General features: G+C 44.3%; 2 protein-coding genes across 2 annotated transcripts in view; both read right to left on the reverse strand.

Annotated features, from left to right (window-relative positions):
- srbd1 (S1 RNA binding domain 1) overlaps positions 1–11,573 on the reverse strand; it is a 29,353-nt gene extending 17,780 nt beyond the window's left edge. The window contains exons 1-13 of the mRNA XM_061286054.1: positions 11,177–11,573; positions 10,802–11,060; positions 10,515–10,730; positions 10,185–10,351; positions 8,771–8,888; positions 8,557–8,695; positions 8,346–8,442; positions 8,095–8,278; positions 4,343–4,446; positions 4,156–4,263; positions 3,927–4,084; positions 2,279–2,369; positions 2,090–2,197 (exon numbers count right to left, since the gene is read on the reverse strand). Coding sequence (XP_061142038.1) covers positions 2,090–2,197; positions 2,279–2,369; positions 3,927–4,084; positions 4,156–4,263; positions 4,343–4,446; positions 8,095–8,278; positions 8,346–8,442; positions 8,557–8,695; positions 8,771–8,888; positions 10,185–10,351; positions 10,515–10,730; positions 10,802–11,060; positions 11,177–11,241 — 1,814 coding nt within the window. The 5' untranslated portion in view covers positions 11,242–11,573. The remainder of the gene's footprint in view (positions 1–2,089; positions 2,198–2,278; positions 2,370–3,926; positions 4,085–4,155; positions 4,264–4,342; positions 4,447–8,094; positions 8,279–8,345; positions 8,443–8,556; positions 8,696–8,770; positions 8,889–10,184; positions 10,352–10,514; positions 10,731–10,801; positions 11,061–11,176) is intronic.
- Positions 11,574–12,356: 783 nt separating this feature from the next.
- On the reverse strand, positions 12,357–14,103 carry LOC133158717 (SLC35A4 upstream open reading frame protein-like). The gene is made up of 3 exons (XM_061286095.1): positions 14,021–14,103; positions 13,485–13,583; positions 12,357–13,166 (listed from the first exon to the last, which is right to left on the reverse strand). The coding sequence occupies exons 1-3, from the start codon at positions 14,033–14,035 to the stop codon at positions 12,969–12,971; spliced, it is 312 nt and encodes a 103-aa protein (XP_061142079.1). The 5' UTR covers positions 14,036–14,103; the 3' UTR covers positions 12,357–12,968.
- Positions 14,104–22,392: the final 8,289 nt, after the last annotated feature.

A 22,392-nucleotide genomic window follows, 5' to 3' on the forward strand; every position in this document is an offset into this window, starting at 1 on the left:
TCCTTAATGTTCCTAGCGCCGCAACCTCCATAGCCAATCATAATCATGACAGAGAATACACAAAACCTTCCCCGGGGCATCTATTTTACGGATATGTTCCATCGGGCGCGTGGTTACCGACTGTGTTCCGAGTTGTACGATGACGCTGCTCTCGAGCCATGCCAATCTGAAGAGTTTCTTGATCCCGTTCGGCTTGTCTATTACCCTGGCACGATCCTCATGCTGGCGAAAACCTTTGCTGAGTAGGCCCTAGATCTATCTAACTAAATAACTCGTCTACAAGTGATGAAAACCCAATCACAAATTCACATTGTGGCGGTGTAAAAACACTAGTTCTCCGCGTAAGTTAAATTAACAAGTGGAAATTATGTGACAACAGTAACGCCAAAATGCTGTCGAAAATAAGGCGGATGTTGTCGCATCACTGCTGCCAGTGAGTTATGTTTACAGAGGCAAGCCGATTTCCGTACTCACAGGTTAACTCATTTTGCCTTGAGATGTGCCAAAAGATGCCGTCGCGGCGGGCGGGCGAATGCTCGCGAGTCGCCGAGGCTAACGTTAACTTCCATACCCATTATACATATAAAAAAAATTCTTTCTCAGCGGATTTACACGATTCACGAAAATGATACTTTCGACAGAAAAAAACACGTAAATCCGCGGATCAGCAGAAAATTCTCATCCCTGTTTCTATGTATGCATACATTGAGGGCCATATGTCATTTGGGAGTGAAGCGGTGGCGTGTGCTTTGAGTACGTAGCTGTATTTCTGGATTACTAACAGCATGAATAATTCAATCAACGTGCTTATAAATTTCCCATGAAAATGTTGTACAAATATAATTCGGGGTGATATAAATAATCAAAAAATGGTTCCAAATGTCTTTCAACGGCTAAATAGCTCCATGATAAGAACGAACAAGAGAGACATTATATCTGGAACGCCTCAACCGAAAAATATCTCAACTCATAACAATCCCGTTAATGTAATAACGCCGCGCTTTCCCCACGTCTGTAAAAGAAGACGACAAGGCGGGCGATTGGAGCAAAGGTGTTGCCGCTGATGAACTCGGGATGATACGCATTCCGGCTTACGTGATTCTAGGCTGCGGTCCCGACGCGGACCTCGAGTCAACAAACAGAGCTGCGGTGAGCGCGGCGAGGCCGCCGGGCTTGTTATGCTTGGAGCGAGCTCCTGCTGCGTTGCACGCCCAAGCGTGGGCCGGGCCCGCTTACAGACACAACCTGCACCGCAAAGCATCCCCTTAATTGGCCCAAAGTGAAACAAAGTCCAGATGGGTTTAATAGACAATATGGGAGAGGAGGAGGGGGGGGTGCATTCCAATTTGCCTGTGCGCCTCTGTCCCTCTCTCTTTCGCCCTCCATCTTTTGTTTTTTCTCCATTCCTCGTCCCTCTGCTCACTCAACCATTCCTGTCCACGCTCGAACCTTTCATTTAGATAACGACTTGACAGCCACGACATCGGTGACGAGGAATGCCACCTGACGATCACCTCTGACTGACAGCAGTAAAAACTGCACTGCGTTGTTTAGCGTCCAAATGACTTTAGCAATGAGTGACAGACGCTGCTCATTTTTTTGCAGTTAGCAATGTGAAAATTTCGATGAGCAGTATTGTGGACATTGCCCAAGATTATTTTGAATCCTGCGCAGGGAACTCACTAACAACATGCTGTAGGTGCTGAGCATTTTTGGAACATTATTCAAGTGCTACAGAATCTACAGAATCTTCTACTCGGTAGGTGAACGAGAGGTCCCGCTCGTTGTTATGCATGGCTTCGTCACAATTAGATTGAAGCCTCCAATGAAAGGGAAACCGTGTTTTCCTTTGGCCATATCAAGTTATTTGAGGAGAAGGTATTACAACTGCTTTTGATTATTTTTACCCCCTGGGGCGTACCTGAGGGAACTTCAAACTGCGCAAGAGATAAAGACGAGAGCATCAGCAGAGCGGTCACGGCTCCTTGTGCATTCAAACGTGCCAGAATAAGCACAGAGAAGCGCTGACGCTTTGTAGCTTCGTAGGTGACCCTTCTTTAGTCTGAGGCGCTCGGACGTGAGATCTTACCAGTAGGATACGTCCAGGGGGTGAAAGTAGCACTTGGCGATGAGGTCAGCGAAGAAGGCCTCAGTCTCGCGACATGCCGTCCCATTGCCGATGACGACCTTGCCGCAGCTAGTGTTGACAAGCAGACGGGAGGAGTTAGTGACTTACCAATTAAAAAAAAAAAAAGGCAAACTCTTGCTGTGGCAGTACCTGTGTTTGACCATAAGGTGGCGCAGTTTCTCCGCTTCTCTATCATTGCGGCAGCCATGCAGGTAGACAACGTCCGTGTGGAGGATTTGACCTGCGAAGAGAAGAGAAACAAGACAACATTTTGAGGATCTTTCAACTAGATATATATACAGGACTGTCTCAGAAAATTAGAATATTGTGATAAAGTTCTTTATTTTTTGTAATGCAATTAAAAAACCCAAAATGTCACACATTCTGGATTCATTACAAATCAACAAATATTGCAAGCCTTTTATTTTAATATTGCTGATTATGGCATACAGCTTAAGAAAACTCAAATATCCTATCTCAAAATATTAGAATATCATGAATACAGTATACTAGTAGGGCAGTGGTCCCCAACCACCGGGCCGTGGGTCACTTGGTACTGGCCCGCCAAGCCGCACAGAATTTTTGTTTTTTTATCGACGATCAATTAATTCAGGTCAAGACACTCGTCCCGGTCACGTGACATGGTTCCCCAGTCGAGCCCGCAAAGCTAATATGTGGCGACAGGCTAACTAACCAGGCAATGAAGCATTCAAAACTGCTTCAACACATGGAGACTAAGCATCCTGCAATAAAAGACAAACCTTAATCACTTCGGGTGTCATTGTCTCCGATTACGTCTAGATGGGACCGGCTCGTTTCTGAGAAACAAACTCAGTGCTCCCACAAATTCAACATAATGGTGAGTTTTATTTTTGTCATTTGTACTTGTTTTTATGTCAGTCGTATCATTTTATTACATCGTATTTATATATTTATTATAAATGTATTATTTATTTATTTATTTATTTATATAAATGTATTATTTATTTATATAAATGCCGGTCCGCGAAAATATTTCTGACATGTAACCGGTCCGTGGCGTAAAAAAGGTTGGGGACCACTGTAGTAGGGTATTCAACTACGTGTGTAGGGGAAATTCGCTCCCCTTTGGGCTTCAAGTTATTCGTTTGGAAGCAATTTTTAATTTCCTAAATAAAGAGTTTGCAGTACCTTGTTGATTTTGCATATCAATTGTTATAAATCAGGATATTGTTCTATGTCGAGCGTAGAGCACTATATCGTGATGTATCGTGAATGAATCACAGCAGGCTTTAAGATATCGGCAAATATCGTATCGTGCGTCTTTGTATCGATATATTGTATCGTGACAAAACCCGCGATTTACACCCCTAATATATATATATATATATATATATATTAAAAGTCAAAGTCTGCTTTATTGTCAATTTCTTCACATGTCAAGACACACAAAGAGACCGAAATTATGTTCCCACTATCGCACGGTGACAAGACATAGTACACAATATACGTACATACAAGTAAACAACACAAAAAGTAAAACCAAGAAGGCACAAACAATGAATACATAAGAGTGATGAATAAATAATAAACAAATAAAATAAGAAATAAGAGGAGCAAAAATGGAGCAAGTGTGCATACACCAGACAGTCAGTATATATGTATACAGGTATATATATGTAAATGTATATATATGTAAATATATATATATATTTATATATGTATATATTTGGCACGCTCAAACATGGCGAATAAAAACTCTTGAATCTTGAATATGTACACACACACACATATACACACATATCTCACGTTCCCTCACCGGTGGGGGAGAGGATTGCCAGCTTGCAGCCATGTCTGAAGCCAGGGTCCACCCCCATCACGGTGCAGCCCCGAACCGGACACACCAACAAGCGCTGGCGGAGGTTTCGCACAAACATGGCGACCGACTCTTTTTCAGCCACTTTAGTCAGGTTGGTTCTGAAAACGGGGAGACAGGGTAATAAGACTTGAATTGACAGTGAGGCTAAAAACAAATGAGTTTGGCAAACCTGAATGTTCTGCTGAGAAAAGGCACAATGAGCCTTTTGTAAGAGTCCTCCACTGAATCCTTTATAAGTGCTTGATGGTCATCCCGAGCGTACATTTTTGGTTTCCACCTGCATTCAAACAAAGGTTATGCATGCGTGTGTGTGTGTGTGTGCTCGTCTGTGCGCTCGTCTGTGTGAGTGTTGTGACCTGTTGTTGATGCACCAGCATATAAAGTTCTTTTTCACCCTGTCAGGGATGTTCACCTTGACTGTCAGAATCTTCAGACTCTCGCCTCGGTTGATGGCCAACGTCTGGGAGTGCGAAGAAGATGGAGTTCATGCAACGTAGCAAAATTCAAATGTCAATGTACAATGTCATGAATTTTGAATTATTATTTAGCACATCACATTATCATTGTTGCTGTTTGGCAATATAGTGAAGTCACGGCTTTTCTTGATGAGAATTCTCTGCTGGTTCTCAACGGTGTTGAGGTCAGGAGATGGCGTTGGCCAGGCCAGCCATGAGTTCTTCTCCTCTTACACTGATTCAAATGATTAAGCATTTGCTCTTTTTGTTCATTTTCTTGGATAATCAATGTGACTTTTTATGACTTTGTGGGTTGGTGGATGGATAGCTAAAACTTGGTATTATCAAAGGCAGATTCTCATTTTGATATTAAGAAGGGGTCCCGTCCTCTCATTTGATTATGACAACCAACTTGACTCCAAATCTCGAGCAGAAAAAAGTTAAATATTTCCTACTCTGCATGCACCCAATTGAGTGATGATCCTCTGAGCGTGTCCTGCAGGCAGCCAGTTGTGCTGCTGTGTTTTGACCCCCCCATTAGTTGTTACATGCTGTTAAGCAAACAGTAGTAAGTGTCTGACCTTTTCAGCGGGGAACCTTTAGCCCGCCACGGCGCAAAGCACAAGAAAGGAGACGTCAATCTGGAGCCCAAGTGGAAAAAGCGAGCTGACAAATGCCACCAGTATGCCAGCGTCAGCAGCGGGCGAGGACCGCCAGGCCTACCCCCGCCGCCCCCGCCGTGCCACAACCGTTCGAGCTCAGCGCCACCCTCGCGCAAAAGCAGCAACGTGAGAAACACAGCTAATGGCGTGTCAGGGGCGTGCTTGCTGGAATTAGGAGGAAATGTACATTTCTCCCCGGACGGCATGTTTCCGCTGCAGGCGGACGCCTCGATTGCCATGACATTTCTTAAGTCATCTTCGTCAAATGGCACACCTTCCGACGTGCGCGCACGCCTGAGCACTTCAAGTAGTTAAACGAACGCGGTCGAGGTGAAAATTTGGAAAATCTGGAAGTCAACCAAATCATTGTCAAACTGCCTAAGCGACTCCTTTGATTGGAGAAATACAAGGTATGCACTCAACTGTACCTTTTGGCAGCCTAGACTTCACTTGGGCTTTGACGCAGTTCACATTTAGAGAGATTTAAAATACTTTCCAGTTCTGATTTCTGACTTGATGATTTTTTTTTGTTGGGAATCAACCCACCAAATTCATGAAGCCTTTTCCTTTCCCTCCCCTATGTGTTGTTTCTCTCTTTCAAATGTCTCAAAACAAGGCCGCACGCCATAGCCGAACGCGCATGTTCCTCACTTTCTCCCTGGGTCGGGTCACTAGCCACACACAGCGCGTGATCCGAGAGCAAGGGTGACGCGAGACTGAGACAGAAGAGCATGGTTGCGCATGACGCGGAGCCCAGAGTGACAGGTAGCGAGGTAGCTGCCAACGCCTGACGAGAGAAGAAGGACGGACCGCCATCATCGCCCGCTTGGCAAGCAGCAGAAAGCTCCCCGAGGGCAGGCGGGGGCAGCCGGCCAACCGCTGTTCTCTCGCTATACAACTCCTTGTCTTTCTCCATCTTTCGTTAGAGGAATACTGTCATCAACACATCCATCCACACCATGCGGACAAACATGCACGCTGTCCCGGATGACGCAAGTGGGACACGAGGTCAATCAAGTCCAAGTCTGCGTAAAGGAACTGTCGCCATGATACAACTTTTTTTCATAAAATTCCATCGATTCGTACGATACAAATTTTCTCAAACGGAGGAGCCCTTAAAAAAAATCTCTGTGTATTGTATTCTTGATACACAGTGAATGTGCAATGTAAATGATAACTAAATGAAATGATTTAAGGCAGTGCCATTGTGGATAAAGTGACTCAGAGTCATCACACGAGACCGCAGCTCATCTCCATCGAAAACACGGCGCCAAGCTTTTCGCATGTTAAAGACCGAGCAAAACAAACGAGTTGCACCTGTCCATCAAAGCTGAGTGTTGAATCGATGAAGCAGCTCCATTCATGCCGAGCGTTCTGCAGGCGAGCCCCCGACGGCTCGTCTTAGCAAGCGGCATCGCGGCCCGCAAATTGGTCCTGGCGTACGCCGCCTGCTCATAGCTATGAGCTAAACACGTACTCTTCACTAGAAGGCCTTAAAATCCGACTTGATGGCATGAAGTCCCAGCTGGCCATGTCGGCGTGCCTCTAAAGAAATACGCAGCGTGATTGCGGGAGTTCCCGACAGATTGAGATTGATTCAATTAGCAAACTGTTCAATCAGTCGTCAAGAAGGAGTCGCGGCTTGGTGGCTATGGGACATCTCAAGGCGTGAGAAGGATGTTTTTCTAAGAGAAACTTTGTCAACAACAAAGAGAAGATTGTGAGTTCATCTATCTCAATGCACATGCAATCTTTTACGCTGTATCTCAATCAGCAAAGGTTCTACAATGTCATCTTAAACCACGATATGCGACCTTTCCATCCAACAGGGTGGAGGTGGTGGATTTGCACAAAAATGTGAAGAAGCAAGTGTATGCTCTCTCGCTCTCACACACCTCCCGTCTCCCACCTGCTCAACCAGCCCGCGCCTGGCCGACTTGATGGCAAGAAAAGGTTCCTTTTAGCCGCAGTCCGACAGCTAGCGGGGTCACTGCGGATTAACGCTCTGTGACAAAAGCGAGTCATCGAATTAAGTGGGTGGAGAGAAGAGGAGCTGGGGGGGTTTGGGTTGGGGAGGGGCTGGTAAGTGACGAACACTCCATCTGTGCTCTCTTCCTTCCTTCCCTTCCTTCTCTGCCCTTCCGCTCGGGGCAGCGAGAGCTGTCAGGGCCGGGGAGCGTCTGTCAGTCAAGCGCTCTAATCCAATGGCATGTCGACGGGGGACATGTCACATATGTTAAGAGGAGAGAACGAGGGGGACTTGCTGGATGTGTGTGCGCGTTATTTAAAGACTGGAGGGCAGAGCCCGCTTGCCAGAGAGCGCTGGTACGGCACAGAGGCGGCTGACGGGAGCCATGGTGACATCTGAGGCCCGGGACAACTCTGAGTAACCCACCAGTCACTGGGGGGGTCGGGGCATGGTGAGGGGTAGGGGGAATGCTACAGAGAGGGCAAGGAGGCTAACCGCCACTGACGTGGCTTCGCGTTTGTCAGCGACACGCGCGGGGCATGCACAGATGGCATGTGTTGCTGCGGTTCTATGTGGCGTCAAAACATTTCCCGCACATCAAACGAGGCTCGGTTTGGAGCGACGCCGTTCATTCATTCACACAAAAAAGACAAAAACACTATTCACATGCTAACAGTTAGCATCAACATCCTCCAGTTATTTGAATGCAAACAGTTTAGTACTATTTTTGTTGGATTGCGTCTGCGTGACGATTCTCCTCGCTCTCGGTGGCCACACCAGAAGGAGCAGCAGAATGAATGGAAGTGCAGCACGAACTCATGATGGACAAACTGTTTAGTTCTTCACTTTCAATCTACTCTAAATATGTTCTCATAAAGTACAACAGGTTTATTTTCCTTCTTTGCTGATTTCGACGGGGAAAGATGGTTTGGGATACGACTGTGCTCACGCAGCAAATACAATGTGTACCTCAAGGCACCAGTGGCAGACAGAGTGAAGACTTTCTGGACTTTGTGGCGTACCTGATGAGGCTGGACGCGCCGGAGTGTGCTGGTGAAGTCAAAGTAGAGGTGAAACTTGTCAATATCCTGTTTTTTGTTTTTCTGAGCCGCCGACTTATTGTCGCTCGCTTCCGTCTTCTCTTCTTTCTCCTTGAGGGCGGTCTTGGTCACCGACGAGTGGAGGCTCACGTTGTCATTCTCACACCTACGGGTGCAGCGCAATATTCAAAAAGAGGAACGGTGGGTTTGTCTGTGCGTGGATGTGCTCTCACAATGTTTTCACGTAGGTGAGCGTTTCAGGGTCTTTGGCGATAGTGTAGGCCAGGATATGGAGAACGCCGCTTGACACCTCTTCCACAGACGAGAGACCTGACGAAAACACACGAACAAAGGATCATGCTCAAGAGGCCGTTTGTTTGTCAAAAATAATAAAGAGAAGACTCATTTGTAAGTTGCTAAAACTCGTGCGCGCGTGTATCACACCCTCTGTTCCGGGTTGAACCCATGTCCTTAAATCCAGCGTGTGCGGCGCCTCGATCAGAGCAGTGGCAGCTGGCTCGAGGCCCAGTGCTTTTGCCTTCCTCACTTTGGTTACCTTGCATCCTTTCTTGTAAGGCGTGTACTGCAAACACAAGACAGTCAGACCATGTGCGTTTTTGATTCGTTTGATTTTAGTCCTCGGAAAGGACATTCTGACCACGTGATCCAGTTCATCGGCGGATCGGCAGCTCCTCAGGCTTTTTTCAAGTTCAGCAGTCAAAAGGCCGTCTTTTTTTAGAGTGGTGATCACAGACTGGGTCTTCTTTGCCAAAGCACTACAACAAGATACACAGAAGGTGACATGAATTAAAATCACGTGAACAACAAAGTGGCCGCTCCGTTCACAATTCCAATTGTCTGTCTCGCGACAAGATACAAGTATTGTAAGTCATTGATTTAACTTTATTCATCCCATAGCTGGGAAATTCACTTGTCACAGCAGCGCATACGAGTGCAAGAATAATACGGGTGCAAGAATAAAACAAGTGCCAGAATTACAAAAAAGGGTCAATAACAGACAAGGACAAACACAAGTGCTGCTAGTAGAGACAAAACATATTCATTCTATCAGGTGGCATGCATGATGTAAAGTCTGACAGCAGAGGGAATGAAGGACCTGCGGAACCGTTCCTTCCTACACCGAAGGTGCAAACGTCTGCCGCTAAAGGAGCTGCTCAGGGACCGCACAATCTTATGGAGGGGGTGAGAGGTGTTGTCCATGATGGATTTAAGCTTAATCAACGTCCTCCTCTCACCCACAACCTCAATGGAGTCCAGGGGACAGCCCAGGACAGAGCTCGCTCTTTTGACCATCTTATTCAGTCATTCATGTTCTTAAAGCGCAGCGCTGCTTCTGGCTAGCGGATGTCCTGGCCAGTAGGCGCACTTTTTGAGGGACATCAAACACACTCATTCTCTCAAAATAAAACAAACAATTCAAGTTACACTTAACAATTATAAGGAAAATATCTAAGAGGTGTTATACTATTTAATATTTCGTATTTATTTTATTGTATTTTTGGGCTGGTTGCCAGGTGCTTGCAATAAGGTTGCACATACTTAGATTTCTAGTAATTAAATAAAATCCTGAATCGCCTGCACTGCAGTTGTGGTGGGTATTGAAAAATCCTAAAACTTTGCCTCAACTCTAAATTGGGTTATTCCTCAAAACTTTACTGCAGGCTTAATAAAGTATCTGAATACATAAATGCTGATTGTGTACACATTTCCCTTTTTTGTTAACTCTCGGATAGTTTACTTAATGAGTGAATTGATGTGCACGGCTTGAATATGACTCGAAAAGACGGTTGGTTGGCGCCACCTACTGCCAAACATAGTATATGCAGCCTACATAGAAATCTATATGATGGCCCCAGCCAGAAAGTTTTCAAACGATGAGCTCGCTCCACTTAAATTCAGTTAAAAACATATGAGACATGTTTTATACTAAATGAAGCATATTCGGCAACAAATTTGATTTGAATTGAAACTGGTGGTTTGATGTCATCGGATCATTTTCTAACTTGGGACGTGGACGCTACACCTCAGAGGATGTCATTCACACTGCTCACCACAGCTCTCCGTAGACCAGCTGGACATCCCGCACGGCGTCGGCGTCCATGTGATTGATCATCTCCTTGCGGTAGCGCACCATGAAGGGCACTGTGTTCTCCTCGCGCAGCAGCGAGACGACGTTAGCGCAAACCCAACGCTGCACGCACGACAGTGTGGACAGCACCTGAGCACATAGACATGAGTATGAGTATTTCAATGACTGGCAGTTATCATCTTTTAAGCCATTGTTTTTAAGGGGGGAAAAAAAGAATACTCAAAAAACAAATTTAACAGGTTTTTGCTTATTTCTTGTAAAAATAAAAATTAAGTGCACTGAAATAAAATACCTCAATGGGGTCCCAGTTCATATCAAGTTCCCCTTTCATCGCCGATTGCGGCTGTTTGGACGGGCGAGCCGATTGGCAGCCTGTCTTCTGCTTCTTCAGCGCAGGCTCATCAAAGGTGAAGTCGTCGTCATCTTCTTCTTTCTTTGCGGTCAAGTCGGCAAATGATGAGACTTCAGGGGGCCCCGTATCTGATTGTGAGATGATATGTGACATCCTCTGCACAGGAAAGCAGATTTACAATGAGCAAATGAACCAAACAATGCGTTTTCAGTTTGATCATACTGCACCTCCTCTTTTGTCCTGACGCTTGGTCCAGACTCTGTTGAGCCTGATTGTACATCTCCGGCCTGTAGATTTGACTTGTTTTCAGGCTTTTCTTCCTTTAGCCCAGCTTTAGGGGCTTTTGTGCCTCTCTTGGCAGTCTCACTTTTAGGGACTCTGGGTTTGGAGGGTTTCTTGGAGGGTCTCTTCTCACCTGCAGCTGAGACACCAGGGATTGACTTTGGCTTGGGTGGCTTCCACTCCTCTTCATTGTCAATGCTGTTACTGTTGGGGATGAGAAAAATATATATTTACTTAATCTCTCTGCTGCTCAACACTAAACATTGTCAAAGAAATTACAAAATAGCGGAAAATAAAGAGAAACAAACATATTTGCCCACCTGTCCTCGTCTGAAACCAAATCCACGTAGTCCACTAGGACCGCGGTTCTTGTTTTTCGACTCATCTCTTTGAGAGGAGGATTACATATAAAGACGTCGGGCCCTTATGACAGTGAACAAGACGCCAAATCAAGAAAAAGTTATCCTTTTTTGCTAGCTGCTCTTCGCTAGTCTAATTACAACCGAGCTCATTTCAAATTTGGCGCGTCACTCCCTCACTATCCTGACGGCAAACTACGATTTGAACTCGACACTTTCGTTCGACTTCGATGCTTACAAGCAATAGAATGAGCAAGGCAACTTTATTTCGCAGACAATTCACACCATGTTAGTCCGCGAAATTGTCCGGTTGGAATAAACTCCGGTAGTGATTCAACTTCTTCTCACAAGTCAGACATGAAGCGTCATCGGTTTAACGCACGCTGTCGCCACCTAAAGGCGAAGAGGGAAATTGCATGGTTGACAGATAGCCCTATGGACAGACAGACAGACACCACAAACAGACAGAGAGAGAGAGAGAGAGAGAGAGAGAGAGAGAGAGAGAGAGAGAGAGAGAGAGAGAGAGAGAGAGAGAGAGAGAGAGAGAGAGAGAGAGAGAGAGAGAGCGAGAGAGAGAGAGAGAGAGAGACCAACGACAGCTTTCATTTACACACAATGTGCTTTGAAAATATAGACAATTTTATTCCTGTGAATATGCTTTTCACTGTATTCCTGCTTTATAATCTAAACTGAGTATTGTGTATTACAGTAATCCCTCACTATATCACGGTTCACCTTTCACGGCCTCGCTGCTTTTTTGTGAACTTCAGAACTTTTTCACAGTCTATTGTGTTATGGCTTCCGAAGAAAAAGACACTACAGAGCGGAGTCAGGCCGCAGAAGCGCACTATATAGTACGTACTTTGTAATGATGATTTGAATTATTTTACTGTAGTTAACTGGAAGAAAGTCTTTACTTCTCTTTGTGACACAAATGCTTGGGCCTGAAACAAAAGTTGTCCTTTGGTTTCAATGTTATACCTGTATAATAACGGTAGAAAAATAAAGGTTTCTACTTCACGGATTTCACCTATCACGAGTTCTTTTCAGAACGTAACCCCAGCAAAGATGAGGGATTACTGAAGTTTGATGTCAACCACAACCGGTTTTCAAACAAATGAGAACAAGTAGCAACGCAATGGGCGGATCACATTACCCGTTTATTGACAAAAAAGTGAGATGCACTTTGAAAGTGAGATGACTGGAGTCAACCAGCTGACCACTTTCAACAGAAATATAGAAATAGATATATGGGTCCCAGGGAGAAATTCAAAAAAACTAAACCATAAAAATATTTCTTCATACAAAGGCAGCATGCAAAACACAGCAAAATTGGAACTGAATAAGTCTGAGGTCCAGTTTATAACATTTTCATAACACGTTCAACTCAAAATAGCAAACAAAAAGTGCAATTATTGACTATTCCAGCATATTAAAATGCAAACAAAACCCAAGCGGGATGTCTATTGCACAGCACACTTTAAGGCACTTACATTTTTACTTTGGCGCATTTTTTGTGAACTTTAGAACTGTCAGATCGCATCATATAAACACTTAAAATGTGTACACACATCTTTATATGAATGACCAATGACTTTCCATGTGTTTCTTTAAAAAAATTGACCTTTAACCAACATCTGTAGACACACACATTCCTGCATAAGCAAAGAAGCAGACCAATGAAGTTTGATTGTCCCAAAAGAGTGCATTTAACAGGAGACAGAAGACAAATAGCAGACAGTCGTATCGTTTCTTATCGACTTCCTCCTTTCAGACTGTTGATGTAGTCCTTAACAGTGTTCTCCACATTAGGAATCTTATAGTTCTGCGCCGCATAGATTCCAGTGCACGTCCCGACCACGGCACCCAGCAGCGCCGATGAGCGGAACCTGGCCACCACATAGCCGGCCAGGAAACCCTTCAGGAAGGGTGAAGCCAGTAGACTGCCACCCTGAATATGACAATAGGATGGATCAGCAAAGTGTGGATGTTGATTATAAACACTGATTGTGTTTTTAAAACTAGCTCCTCTGTGGTTGGAATCAAAATATTAATAGAAGTCTTATTCATCAAATCCACATTGAATAAAGACAATTTTATTTCTTTAGTGACTTTCTGCTATACTGGTCATGAATATTTAGTTTGAAAATAACGCTCACGGCATTTAGGGGTGCACATGGTTATTATGCTCTTGGGAAATGTCATTCCTGTATTCTGTGGACCCAAAGTGTGACAACTCCTGCTCTGTAGAGTATATAGAGGCACTTACAGCAGGGACCCCGGCCTGAATCTCATCTTCCATCCGTTTCTGGATGTCCTCTAGCTGATCCTTCAGCTCCACCAGGTCTTTCAGCTGGCCCAGAGGACCCTAAATACACAATTCACGCACAAAACACACGTACTTGATGCTTCAATGCAACATATTTTTCTAAAATTGGCTAACAAGAACTAATACAGCATGCAAAAACTTTCGTCTTTGTCTTTTCTTGGTGGCGGTGTACAGTAGAGAGACGTCCAGCAGTTTAAGGGTTACCCTAACCCTAACCCCTAACCCTAAGTCATACAGTAATTTTCGTGCTGTCCGCTATTTTGCGATGTCTTATCATTTCCTAAAATCGAAAAGCTGAATGTGTGCCCGAGTTAGCTTAGGTAGCTGACGATGCTAAGTCACATTGTGAACCAGGTTGCTAGACGTCGGAAGGGTATTCTATTGTAAATTGGCAAAGAATAAATGCAACTACGCTATGGCCCCCTCACCCAGTCATGATAAAAACGATCAAATAGGCTGTGTTGTGAGTTACCAACCTTGTCATTTCCCATTTTTGCTTAGGTCGCGTTCTTCTTCGCTTATTGACAGTCGCTTTGATGGTAATAGAGTAGCACACTGCCCTCTAGTGTTGGTTGCCAGTCATGAATGTTCATTTTACAAACTTGAAAAGTTTTTGGTACATCCGGCCTGCTTATGCGTTTTGATGAGTATTACGTGTTTTGTGGGCAGAATCACATAGGTCCAATTCTTGTTTTGATTCCGATGGTCTTTCTGCCAAAAGGTAGTCAAATCCTATTGCTTCTGCACGCTTGTCCCGATTGTGGGTCAGATTGACTCGCTTTTAAGTTTTAGGAGTCAATCATCTACGAGGACAAAGCCTTGTATAATATAAAAGTGTTGCTTTGGCGCCTTCTTGGGGAATCTCGGTGCCAAAGAACTTTGTTGAAGTAGGTTGAGGAGCTTCATGTCGTCAGGACGCCAGAGTGGTGGTGGTTAATTTAGATTTGACAAAATTTAGTTTTTCACTTCTCATTCCGACATTATTTCACCAATTAAACCCGTTCCCACTTTAAACATTCTGTAGCATTCCCCAAGTATTTATACTTGTATATTAGTGAGAAGTCCAGCCGCCAGCTCCTTCCCCTGGTTTACAATCCGGCTACCTACACCCGACGAGCGCAGCCTCGCCCATTCGCCGCTTCAGTCCTCCACCCTTCCCCTCTCCCTCCACAAAAGGTCTGCTTCGCTTTGCATTTGGCTGTACTGTCCGATCTCTCACAGTACAAGCTGACCAACACTATGCAGCCAGCAAGTGATCAGACGGCATTGTGTCGACTGGAGCGGATTGAGAGCGGTCAGTAACCTATCGGCGGACATCCGAACCCTGATCGAGGTGGGCCAGCACCAGCGCCAGCTGCAGCAACAGCAACAGCTGCAGCAGCAGGAGATGGCTCAGGTACTCGGCACCGTCCGTACCATGTCCATAAGCCATCCACCCAGCCACGTTCCACCGGCTGTTGTCGCCCCCTCCTCCACATCCAGCTCATGTTCCATCGCCGAGTCCAGGAGAGCCGTGGATTTTCCAGAGCCTTGTCTCGGTAACCGTTCCACTCTCCCTCCACAATAAAGTCTGTTTTGCTTTGCATTTGGCTGTACTGTCCGATCTCTCTCAAGGACACAGTCACTCCACCCAGGACCCCAGACCGGTGCTGGGGGGAATGCCAACATGGAGCCATGACCTGAGTGAATGTTTTGATTGTGTCAACTAAAACAAAGCTTTCAATACACTGCAGTGCCCATATTAAAAAAAAATGGGCGTCATCCAATTTTTTCATACTGCTAATATCTATTGGATCTCATAAGATTTTGCCGGTGTACCTAAATAAGTGTCCCATCGGTGTAGCTGGTCCTCTGCATCCCAAACGGCTTCTTGATTAAATTTTGCCGACATTTGCGCTACAATCGGCATTCGGTGTTACCCGATTAGGACAAAAGAATGCCCTCCCTAGATTTTGTGATTCACCACAAGCTCTACCAAGGGAGCAGCAACTCACTGACAGATACTGCTTGTATTTATTGTTTTCATCAGGTCACACATTTGAAATTGTCCCCCTGATGCATCTCATACGAGTACTTATGCTTTCATAAGATGCCATCTCTCAGGAGAGCTACTTTGTGTGCAGCTGGTCCCATTCGAGTGCTGCGCACACGCACACACGAACTCGATGCCATTGAAGTGTTTCATCTGCACATTTTTATTTTTCTCCTTTTAGGTTGAACTGGCTGCCTTCATTCAGCATTCAGATCGCATCCAAATGACTGGATGCATGTGGCACATAAATGGAATGAGTGGACTGAATTAAAAAGGAAGGCAGGCACAATTTTATAAATTGGATGGGAGTCACATGACTCAGCATTGTTTGGAAGGAGAATGAATTAACTCTACGGGAGCTACACAGTTCAAGTGGACTAAAGGCCAAACATATATTGAATTATTTTTTTATTCATTTATTTTTGGGGGTAGATATGAAGGGTCTTTCAAGAATGTAGAAAGGCAACACTAACATCTTGAAAGCGGTGACATCATTCAAGTGGCCTCTGTTGTATTGCTGACGGATGTCAGCAATTAAAATGGATTTTACAAAATCCCTTTGCTTCTCTGCTGCCTTTTCTTCATCAAAGTATCCCTGCAAGCAATCCAAGCCGATTAAACATCTCCCTTTCTCTTTCACTCAAACAATTCTTGAGTCAACCATTCAAGTTTTGAAGTCCTTTTCCTTGCGTTTTAAACTTTAGAAAGGTTAGTGAAACCTCAGCAAGTTGGTGCTTTCTCTTTAAATGTTTGCACCACTGACTGGGCCAGCATCTCAATTTTGGCTGCTCAAGTTAGACTCCAGTGTGCAGCTGTGATTTAAAGCAAAGAGTCTTCCACACTGAGAAGATAATGATCTCTGAGCTGACTTTTTATGCTCTGACGCTTCTCTTGTTGGCATAACAGGAGGCCAAGTGGAAGTAAAGAAGCAAGCCACTGCAGTCTCATTGCACCACTCTGCTGTCATGTACCACTTCAAGTGTGTGTATTAGTGAGTCAGAGAAAACAATAAACAGCCATACAATATTAATTGAACTTGAACGTTAGCCCTCCAAAGGCAAAGCAACCAGAAAGGTTCCCGATATATATATATATTATGTGTGAGTGTCTCTCTCTCTCTCTCTCTCTCTCTCTCTCTCGCTCTCTCTCTCTCTCTCTCTCTCTCTCTCTCTCTCTCTCTCTCTCTCTCTCTCTCTCTCTCGCTCGGTCTCCCTCTTTCTCTCTCTCTCTCTCTTGGTCTCCCTCTTTCTCTCTCCCTCTTTTTCCCTTTCTCAGTCTCTGTCTGTCTCTCTCTCTCTCTTTCTCTCTCTCTCTCTCCCTCTCTTTCCCTCTCCCCCTCTCTCTCCCTCCCTCTCTCTCTCTCTCTCTCTCAACCACACCCACCCTACCCTACCTCCCCGTCGTCACACAAGGGATAACTGGGTGGAACTTCATCACTGCTGGGATGCTGTGCTGAGCCAGCTCAGCCTCTAGTCCAGATCCGACTTGGGATTGCCCCTGGCCTGAAAGGACCACTACTTGAGTTTTTTTGGTGCACCATGTACAGAGGAAGCCAAAGGAGGTTCCACGCTGAAGGGAAACCCCTATGCTAGGACTCCTTGGTGAGCTGTGGGGAGTTGCCCAGCAGCTGCAAGCATGGACTTACGGGCTCCCAGAGGGCCAGCAATTAGCCAGGACCTGAAGGGGTTCGGGAGGGGGATTCCGGCCACTGGGATCCCGGCCAGCAGCATAATTTTGGCTGTGCAGCAGCAGGACTACTCAGCCAGCGTTTGGCTCCGCAGGAGGGACAAATTGGAACATGTAAGTGCTGGACAAGAAAGCCCATCGTCTAGAATAGTAATCAATGGTGTCGACAGTTTCCTTGTGTGTTTGAACGGGATCCATAATTGACTTTTGGTTTGGGGTTGTTTGCTGGAGGTAATGGGCCACATTATTAGAAAGATTTCTGAATGAAGAAAATTGATTCTTTTTTGCTCTATTTTACGCTTTGTAAAGTGAATCCTGAAATGTATTTGAAAAAAATTGCTGCAGAAATCTGCAACAACACGAAACTGCATGTCGCTGCAAATGAGCACAGGCTGGCGTATCCGTGATAGGCTGCGCCGCTGTGGGAGTGGTCTAAGCCGACTTCAATTTTGCATTTTTTATTAGCATTAAGGTAAACAGACTTTTCGTTGGCAAAGTTATGTACCGTATTTTCCACGCTATTGGGCGCACTTAAAAACTTTAAATTTACTCAAAAAACCACAGTGCGCCTTATAATGCAGAACGCCTTATATATGGATCAATTGATGAATTTGTTGTTCCATACTGGTTGTACACAGCGCTCTGCCAAAATGTATATAATGATAGCTGCTATACGCACGAGGCTATTGCGTTTCAAAATAGGCTGCACCGTTAATGTTTCGAGTCAATTTACGGATCAATATAGAAGGGAAACATAAGTAAACAGTACCAAGGTGTTAGATCGAACTTTAGTCAGTTCCGATCATTTTATAGGAGATGGTTTGAGAAACGTGATTGTTTCAGGGGGCTGCCACAACACTTTGCTGAGGCTCATGGGAGTCTGCGAGCTGAGGCTCATTGGAGTTTGCGGGTGGCTAATGCTATAATGATAGCGGCTATACGCATGAGGCTATTTCGTTTCAAAATAGGCTGCTCCGTTAATGTTTCGCGTAAATTTACGGATCGATATGGAAGGGAAACATAAGTAAGCAGTACCAATGTTGTTGGATTTCGTCCACAATTTAGGGAGCGCGCTATCTGCGCCTCACGGCAAAAGCCTTTGCCAATCACCTGTTATCCAATTTACTCACTGCATGCTCGTTTGATTTCTTCAGATTTATGAAAATGCTAAGACACTGAAGCAGAAATTAGACTTACACAGGTTGGTTGAGTTCAATCACAATTCTTGTTAAGAAAGCTTTGTTTTCAGGAAAGTACAATACAGCGCTGGGCCTTTCAAGAGCAGAAAGTCTCCATTCAGAAAAGGCAACATTCAAGGTTCTTTGGTCAGCTTATATTCAGTTGCACATGCCAGTGTGGGCCGAGTTTGATGGGTGATGAGTCAGGGGGTGTGGCAAGTTCGCAGGAGATTCTGATTCCATGGGAGTGGGTGCTGGTTATGGGCGATTCGGTGTGTGTGGGGGCTGTTGTCTTCCATCCCGTCTTTCGGCCTTGGCGATCATCTTTGGCCGAGTTCTTGGGTGGGGGCTGTTGTCTTCCATCCCATCTTTCGGCCTTGGCGATCATCTTTGGCCGAGTCCTTGGCTGACTCCCTCTGGCACCTGCTGGTTTTCTCCAAGTGACCTTCCTGTAAACATTCTCCTTCATTCTTGCACATACACTGTCGCACCTCATTTTTTCATCATTCTTTCAATTTTGTCATTTTGTACGAAATTATGTGAGCCTTTTGGCTGTGACATCTTTAATGTATTAATGTTCCCTGACTATGCAAAGTTTGTTCTTTTGATACTCCATGTCTTTGCTTACGTCATTATATTCTTAGTTTAATCATGCTTCCAACCATATCTTTTTTTTGTTAGGCAAAATATTTCCCTCTGTCCAGAACGTTCAGTAGTAATCGAAAACTGGCGTCTAGCATTAGTCAAAACATAAGATACAATCAAGTACTGAACATTTTTAGATGACTTTGGCAGTGTCCGTGATTTTGAGAATCATCAGGCATGCATTAAACAGTTCCTTAAGGGTCATTAAGCTATTCAGGAAATATATCAAAAAACATTTGTTATTTCAAAGTGCTCAGAAATATATATCAGATCATAAATTTAAACCTTTGTCATTACCACCTGTCTGCTTTATTGATTTGGTGTGTAGGTATAATTATATGCTTAAAATGTTTCTTTTACTGATTTAATATGTGACTATACTTGTCTGCTTATGTACTTTATTCAATGAGGTTTGAGCATATCTGGTTTTGTAGCTAGGCAGGACTTTTTGTATTTCGACCCCATTCCTTCAATGTGTTAGATCAAACTTTAGTCAGTTCCGATCCTTCTATAGGAGATAGTTTGAGAAAGGCGATTGTCTACAGAGGGCTTATTGGTTATTGGCTAGTGGATGCATACCGCAACCCTAGTCAACCTCAGTTTGTTGCAGTATAGCTTCTATTTTATGCGCCTTTTAATCCGGTCGCGCCCTATATATGAAATAATTTCCAAAATGAAAAATTCAATGAGGGTGCGCCTTATAATCCAGTGCACCCTATGGTGCGAAAAATACGGTAATTGTTTTAAGACAAGCATACAAAGGCAGCTGAAAAGAACAGCAGCTCCGCACCGATTGCCCACATATGTACAATGTTGCGTGTTGTGCGGGGATGTCCGAAGTTGAGGCAGGAAAAACAAAGATGTGGAGTGTAGAGTTGGTCCTTTATTGGCAAGATCTTGGGTCGTTCAATGGCGGTCAGTACACAATGGCAAGGCGGCACATCAACAACAACGTCCGTCTCCAGGTCAGCTTGTTTTATACCGTCCGGAAAGGCGGAAACTTGTCACATGACCATTTGGTATCTGTGAGTGTGGGGGCGTCACCCCTCTGTGTGTGTGCCTATGTGTGTGTTGTATTAGTGTTCTGATTGAGCAGTTATGTTTATATAAACTAAGGAAAAGAATTGCAAAATATGAACATTAAACGTCCATGAGATTGTCTAACCTAATAGAATATGTACACATTGCTGTTGCTCTCTCATGAAACAATGGCTGCGTATTGAATATTTGATGGTGGAAGGGAGCAGGGGCTCATCCACAACGTTGCCATGATGAATTAGCCTTCTCAGGCGCTCTTCCACATAAAATTGCTGGAGAAACACATTTGGCACTGATGGGTCTCCTGACGTGGACATGTAATATCATGAAATTGCTTGCCCGTGTTTATTGTATAGGTACCAGTACACTCATGCAATTGACCCACAGATGTCTCTGAGTGTCATGTCTGTTCAGTGCAGCCAAATTGTGGCTAGCAATGTCTATATGGATTCTCAATAACTCGGCTGTTTATTGACACTGTCAGCGGGCTTCCCGCTTGCTAACGATGTATGACACGCCATTAGCCTTGAAAGGCAAGATGAATTCAGTTGCAGTCTGGATCCCACCCCACAAATGAGGAGAATATCAACAGTGTGGGTGAATAACAACATTTGAAATGTTTTAAATTGTAATCAAATTGAGCTTAGCTTCAGTGAAGCAGCCAGCCATGTTTGTGTCGAGTTTTGTGTAACGTTATCTTGAAAATGTGAATGACTGCTTATTGACAATACTAATGTGGTTTAAAAGATAACGATGCGGCACTTAATATTTGTACATACTACAGCGGTCCCCAACCACCGGGCTGCGGACCGGTACCGGTCCGTGGGTCACTTGGTACCGGGCCGCCAAGGAAAAAAAAAAAAAGATCGACAATCAATTAATTCAGGTCAAGACGCTCGACCCAGTCACGTGACATGTTTCCCCAGTCGAGCCCGCAAAGCTAGCAAAAATGAGTAAGAATTTATTTTGAAAAATATAAAAAAAATCGGCGATTCTCTCTTAATTACATTCGTCGGTTCAGGTCAAGACGCTCGTCTCGGTCACGTGACATGTCACCTCAGTCGAGCCCGCGAAGCAAGCAAAAATGAGCAAGAGACAGAAATGTTTGGAAAGCTTCTATGGAAAGGGAAAAAAGCCCAATGAGGAGACGGAAAAAGAGGCTATGACTTCTAAGAAAAGGAAAGCCGCACGTAAAAGAACATTTCTGGAGTCCTATTTAAAATATGGATTTATTGCCACAGGTGACTCTGACGCGCTAAACTCAATCTGCATAATATGTGGCGAGAGGCTAGCTAACGAGGCAATGAATCCTTCGAAACTGCTTCGGCACATGGAGACCAAGCATCCTGCATTTAAAATCAAACCTTAACCACTTCGGGTGTCATTGTCTCCGATTACGCCTAGATGGGACCGGCTCGTTTCTGAGAAACAAGCTCAGTGCTGCCACTAATTCAACGTAATGGTGAGTTTTATTTTTATGTTGTTTATACTTGTTTTATGCCAGTGGTATCATTTTATTTCATCGCATTTATTATAAATGTATTACATATCTATTTATATAAATGTATTATTTATTTATCTAAAAGCCGGTCCCCGGAAATATTTCTGACACGTACCCGGTCCGTGGCGCAAAAAAGGTTAGGGACCACTGCCCTACTAAACGTGTAAAAGTGGCCATAAAATATTGACTCGAGTGCAATTTTCGACCGATAGAGGGCGCCCTTGCCCAATGTTACAAATACAACTAGTGCAGGGGTGGGCAAACTTTTTGACTTGCGGGCCGAACTTGGTTCTAAATTTGGACCGGAGATGGATGTCGTGTTTGTTTGAAGTAATATAAACGACCTGTAAAAGTCATTGCATAAAAGGTTTTGGCCTTTAGTAGGTAGTAAAGCATGGATATTCAAAAAAAGTTTTTTGAAAACAAGTGCATTTATTAACAGCATTAAAAAAAAAATGCTATCAGTGATTCTCATAAAATACGACACTGTTATTATGAATAACAGTCTCCATCACTTCAGTGCCTGCAGGTCAGATTAATGAAAGATGTTTATCTTATGAGATCACATCAAACGGCAAACATTCTGACCAAATATGTCATCTTGAAGAATGTCCTTGAGCATCCCGCATTGTTTGAAAATGAGAATGGTCGCTAGTTTCAATCCCTGCTATTTGTACAAATCATATTCAAAATGCATTTTTATACAACAAACTTGAGAGCCTCCCCTTCATTTTCAGTGGGAACAGTGATGTTGGTCTCCCTTTTTTT

The sequence above is a fragment of the Syngnathus typhle genome, linkage group LG8, assembly GCF_033458585.1.
Source record: "Syngnathus typhle isolate RoL2023-S1 ecotype Sweden linkage group LG8, RoL_Styp_1.0, whole genome shotgun sequence".
Lineage (NCBI taxonomy): Eukaryota > Metazoa > Chordata > Actinopteri > Syngnathiformes > Syngnathidae > Syngnathus > Syngnathus typhle.

Excerpts from the sequence above, each read along its gene's own strand:
- LOC133158717 (XM_061286095.1), bottom strand. Across the intron at positions 13,167-13,484 it reads TTCAGGCCGGGGTCCCTGCT|GGTGGCAGTCTACTGGCTTC; the intron begins GTAAGTGCCTCT and ends TGTCATATTCAG.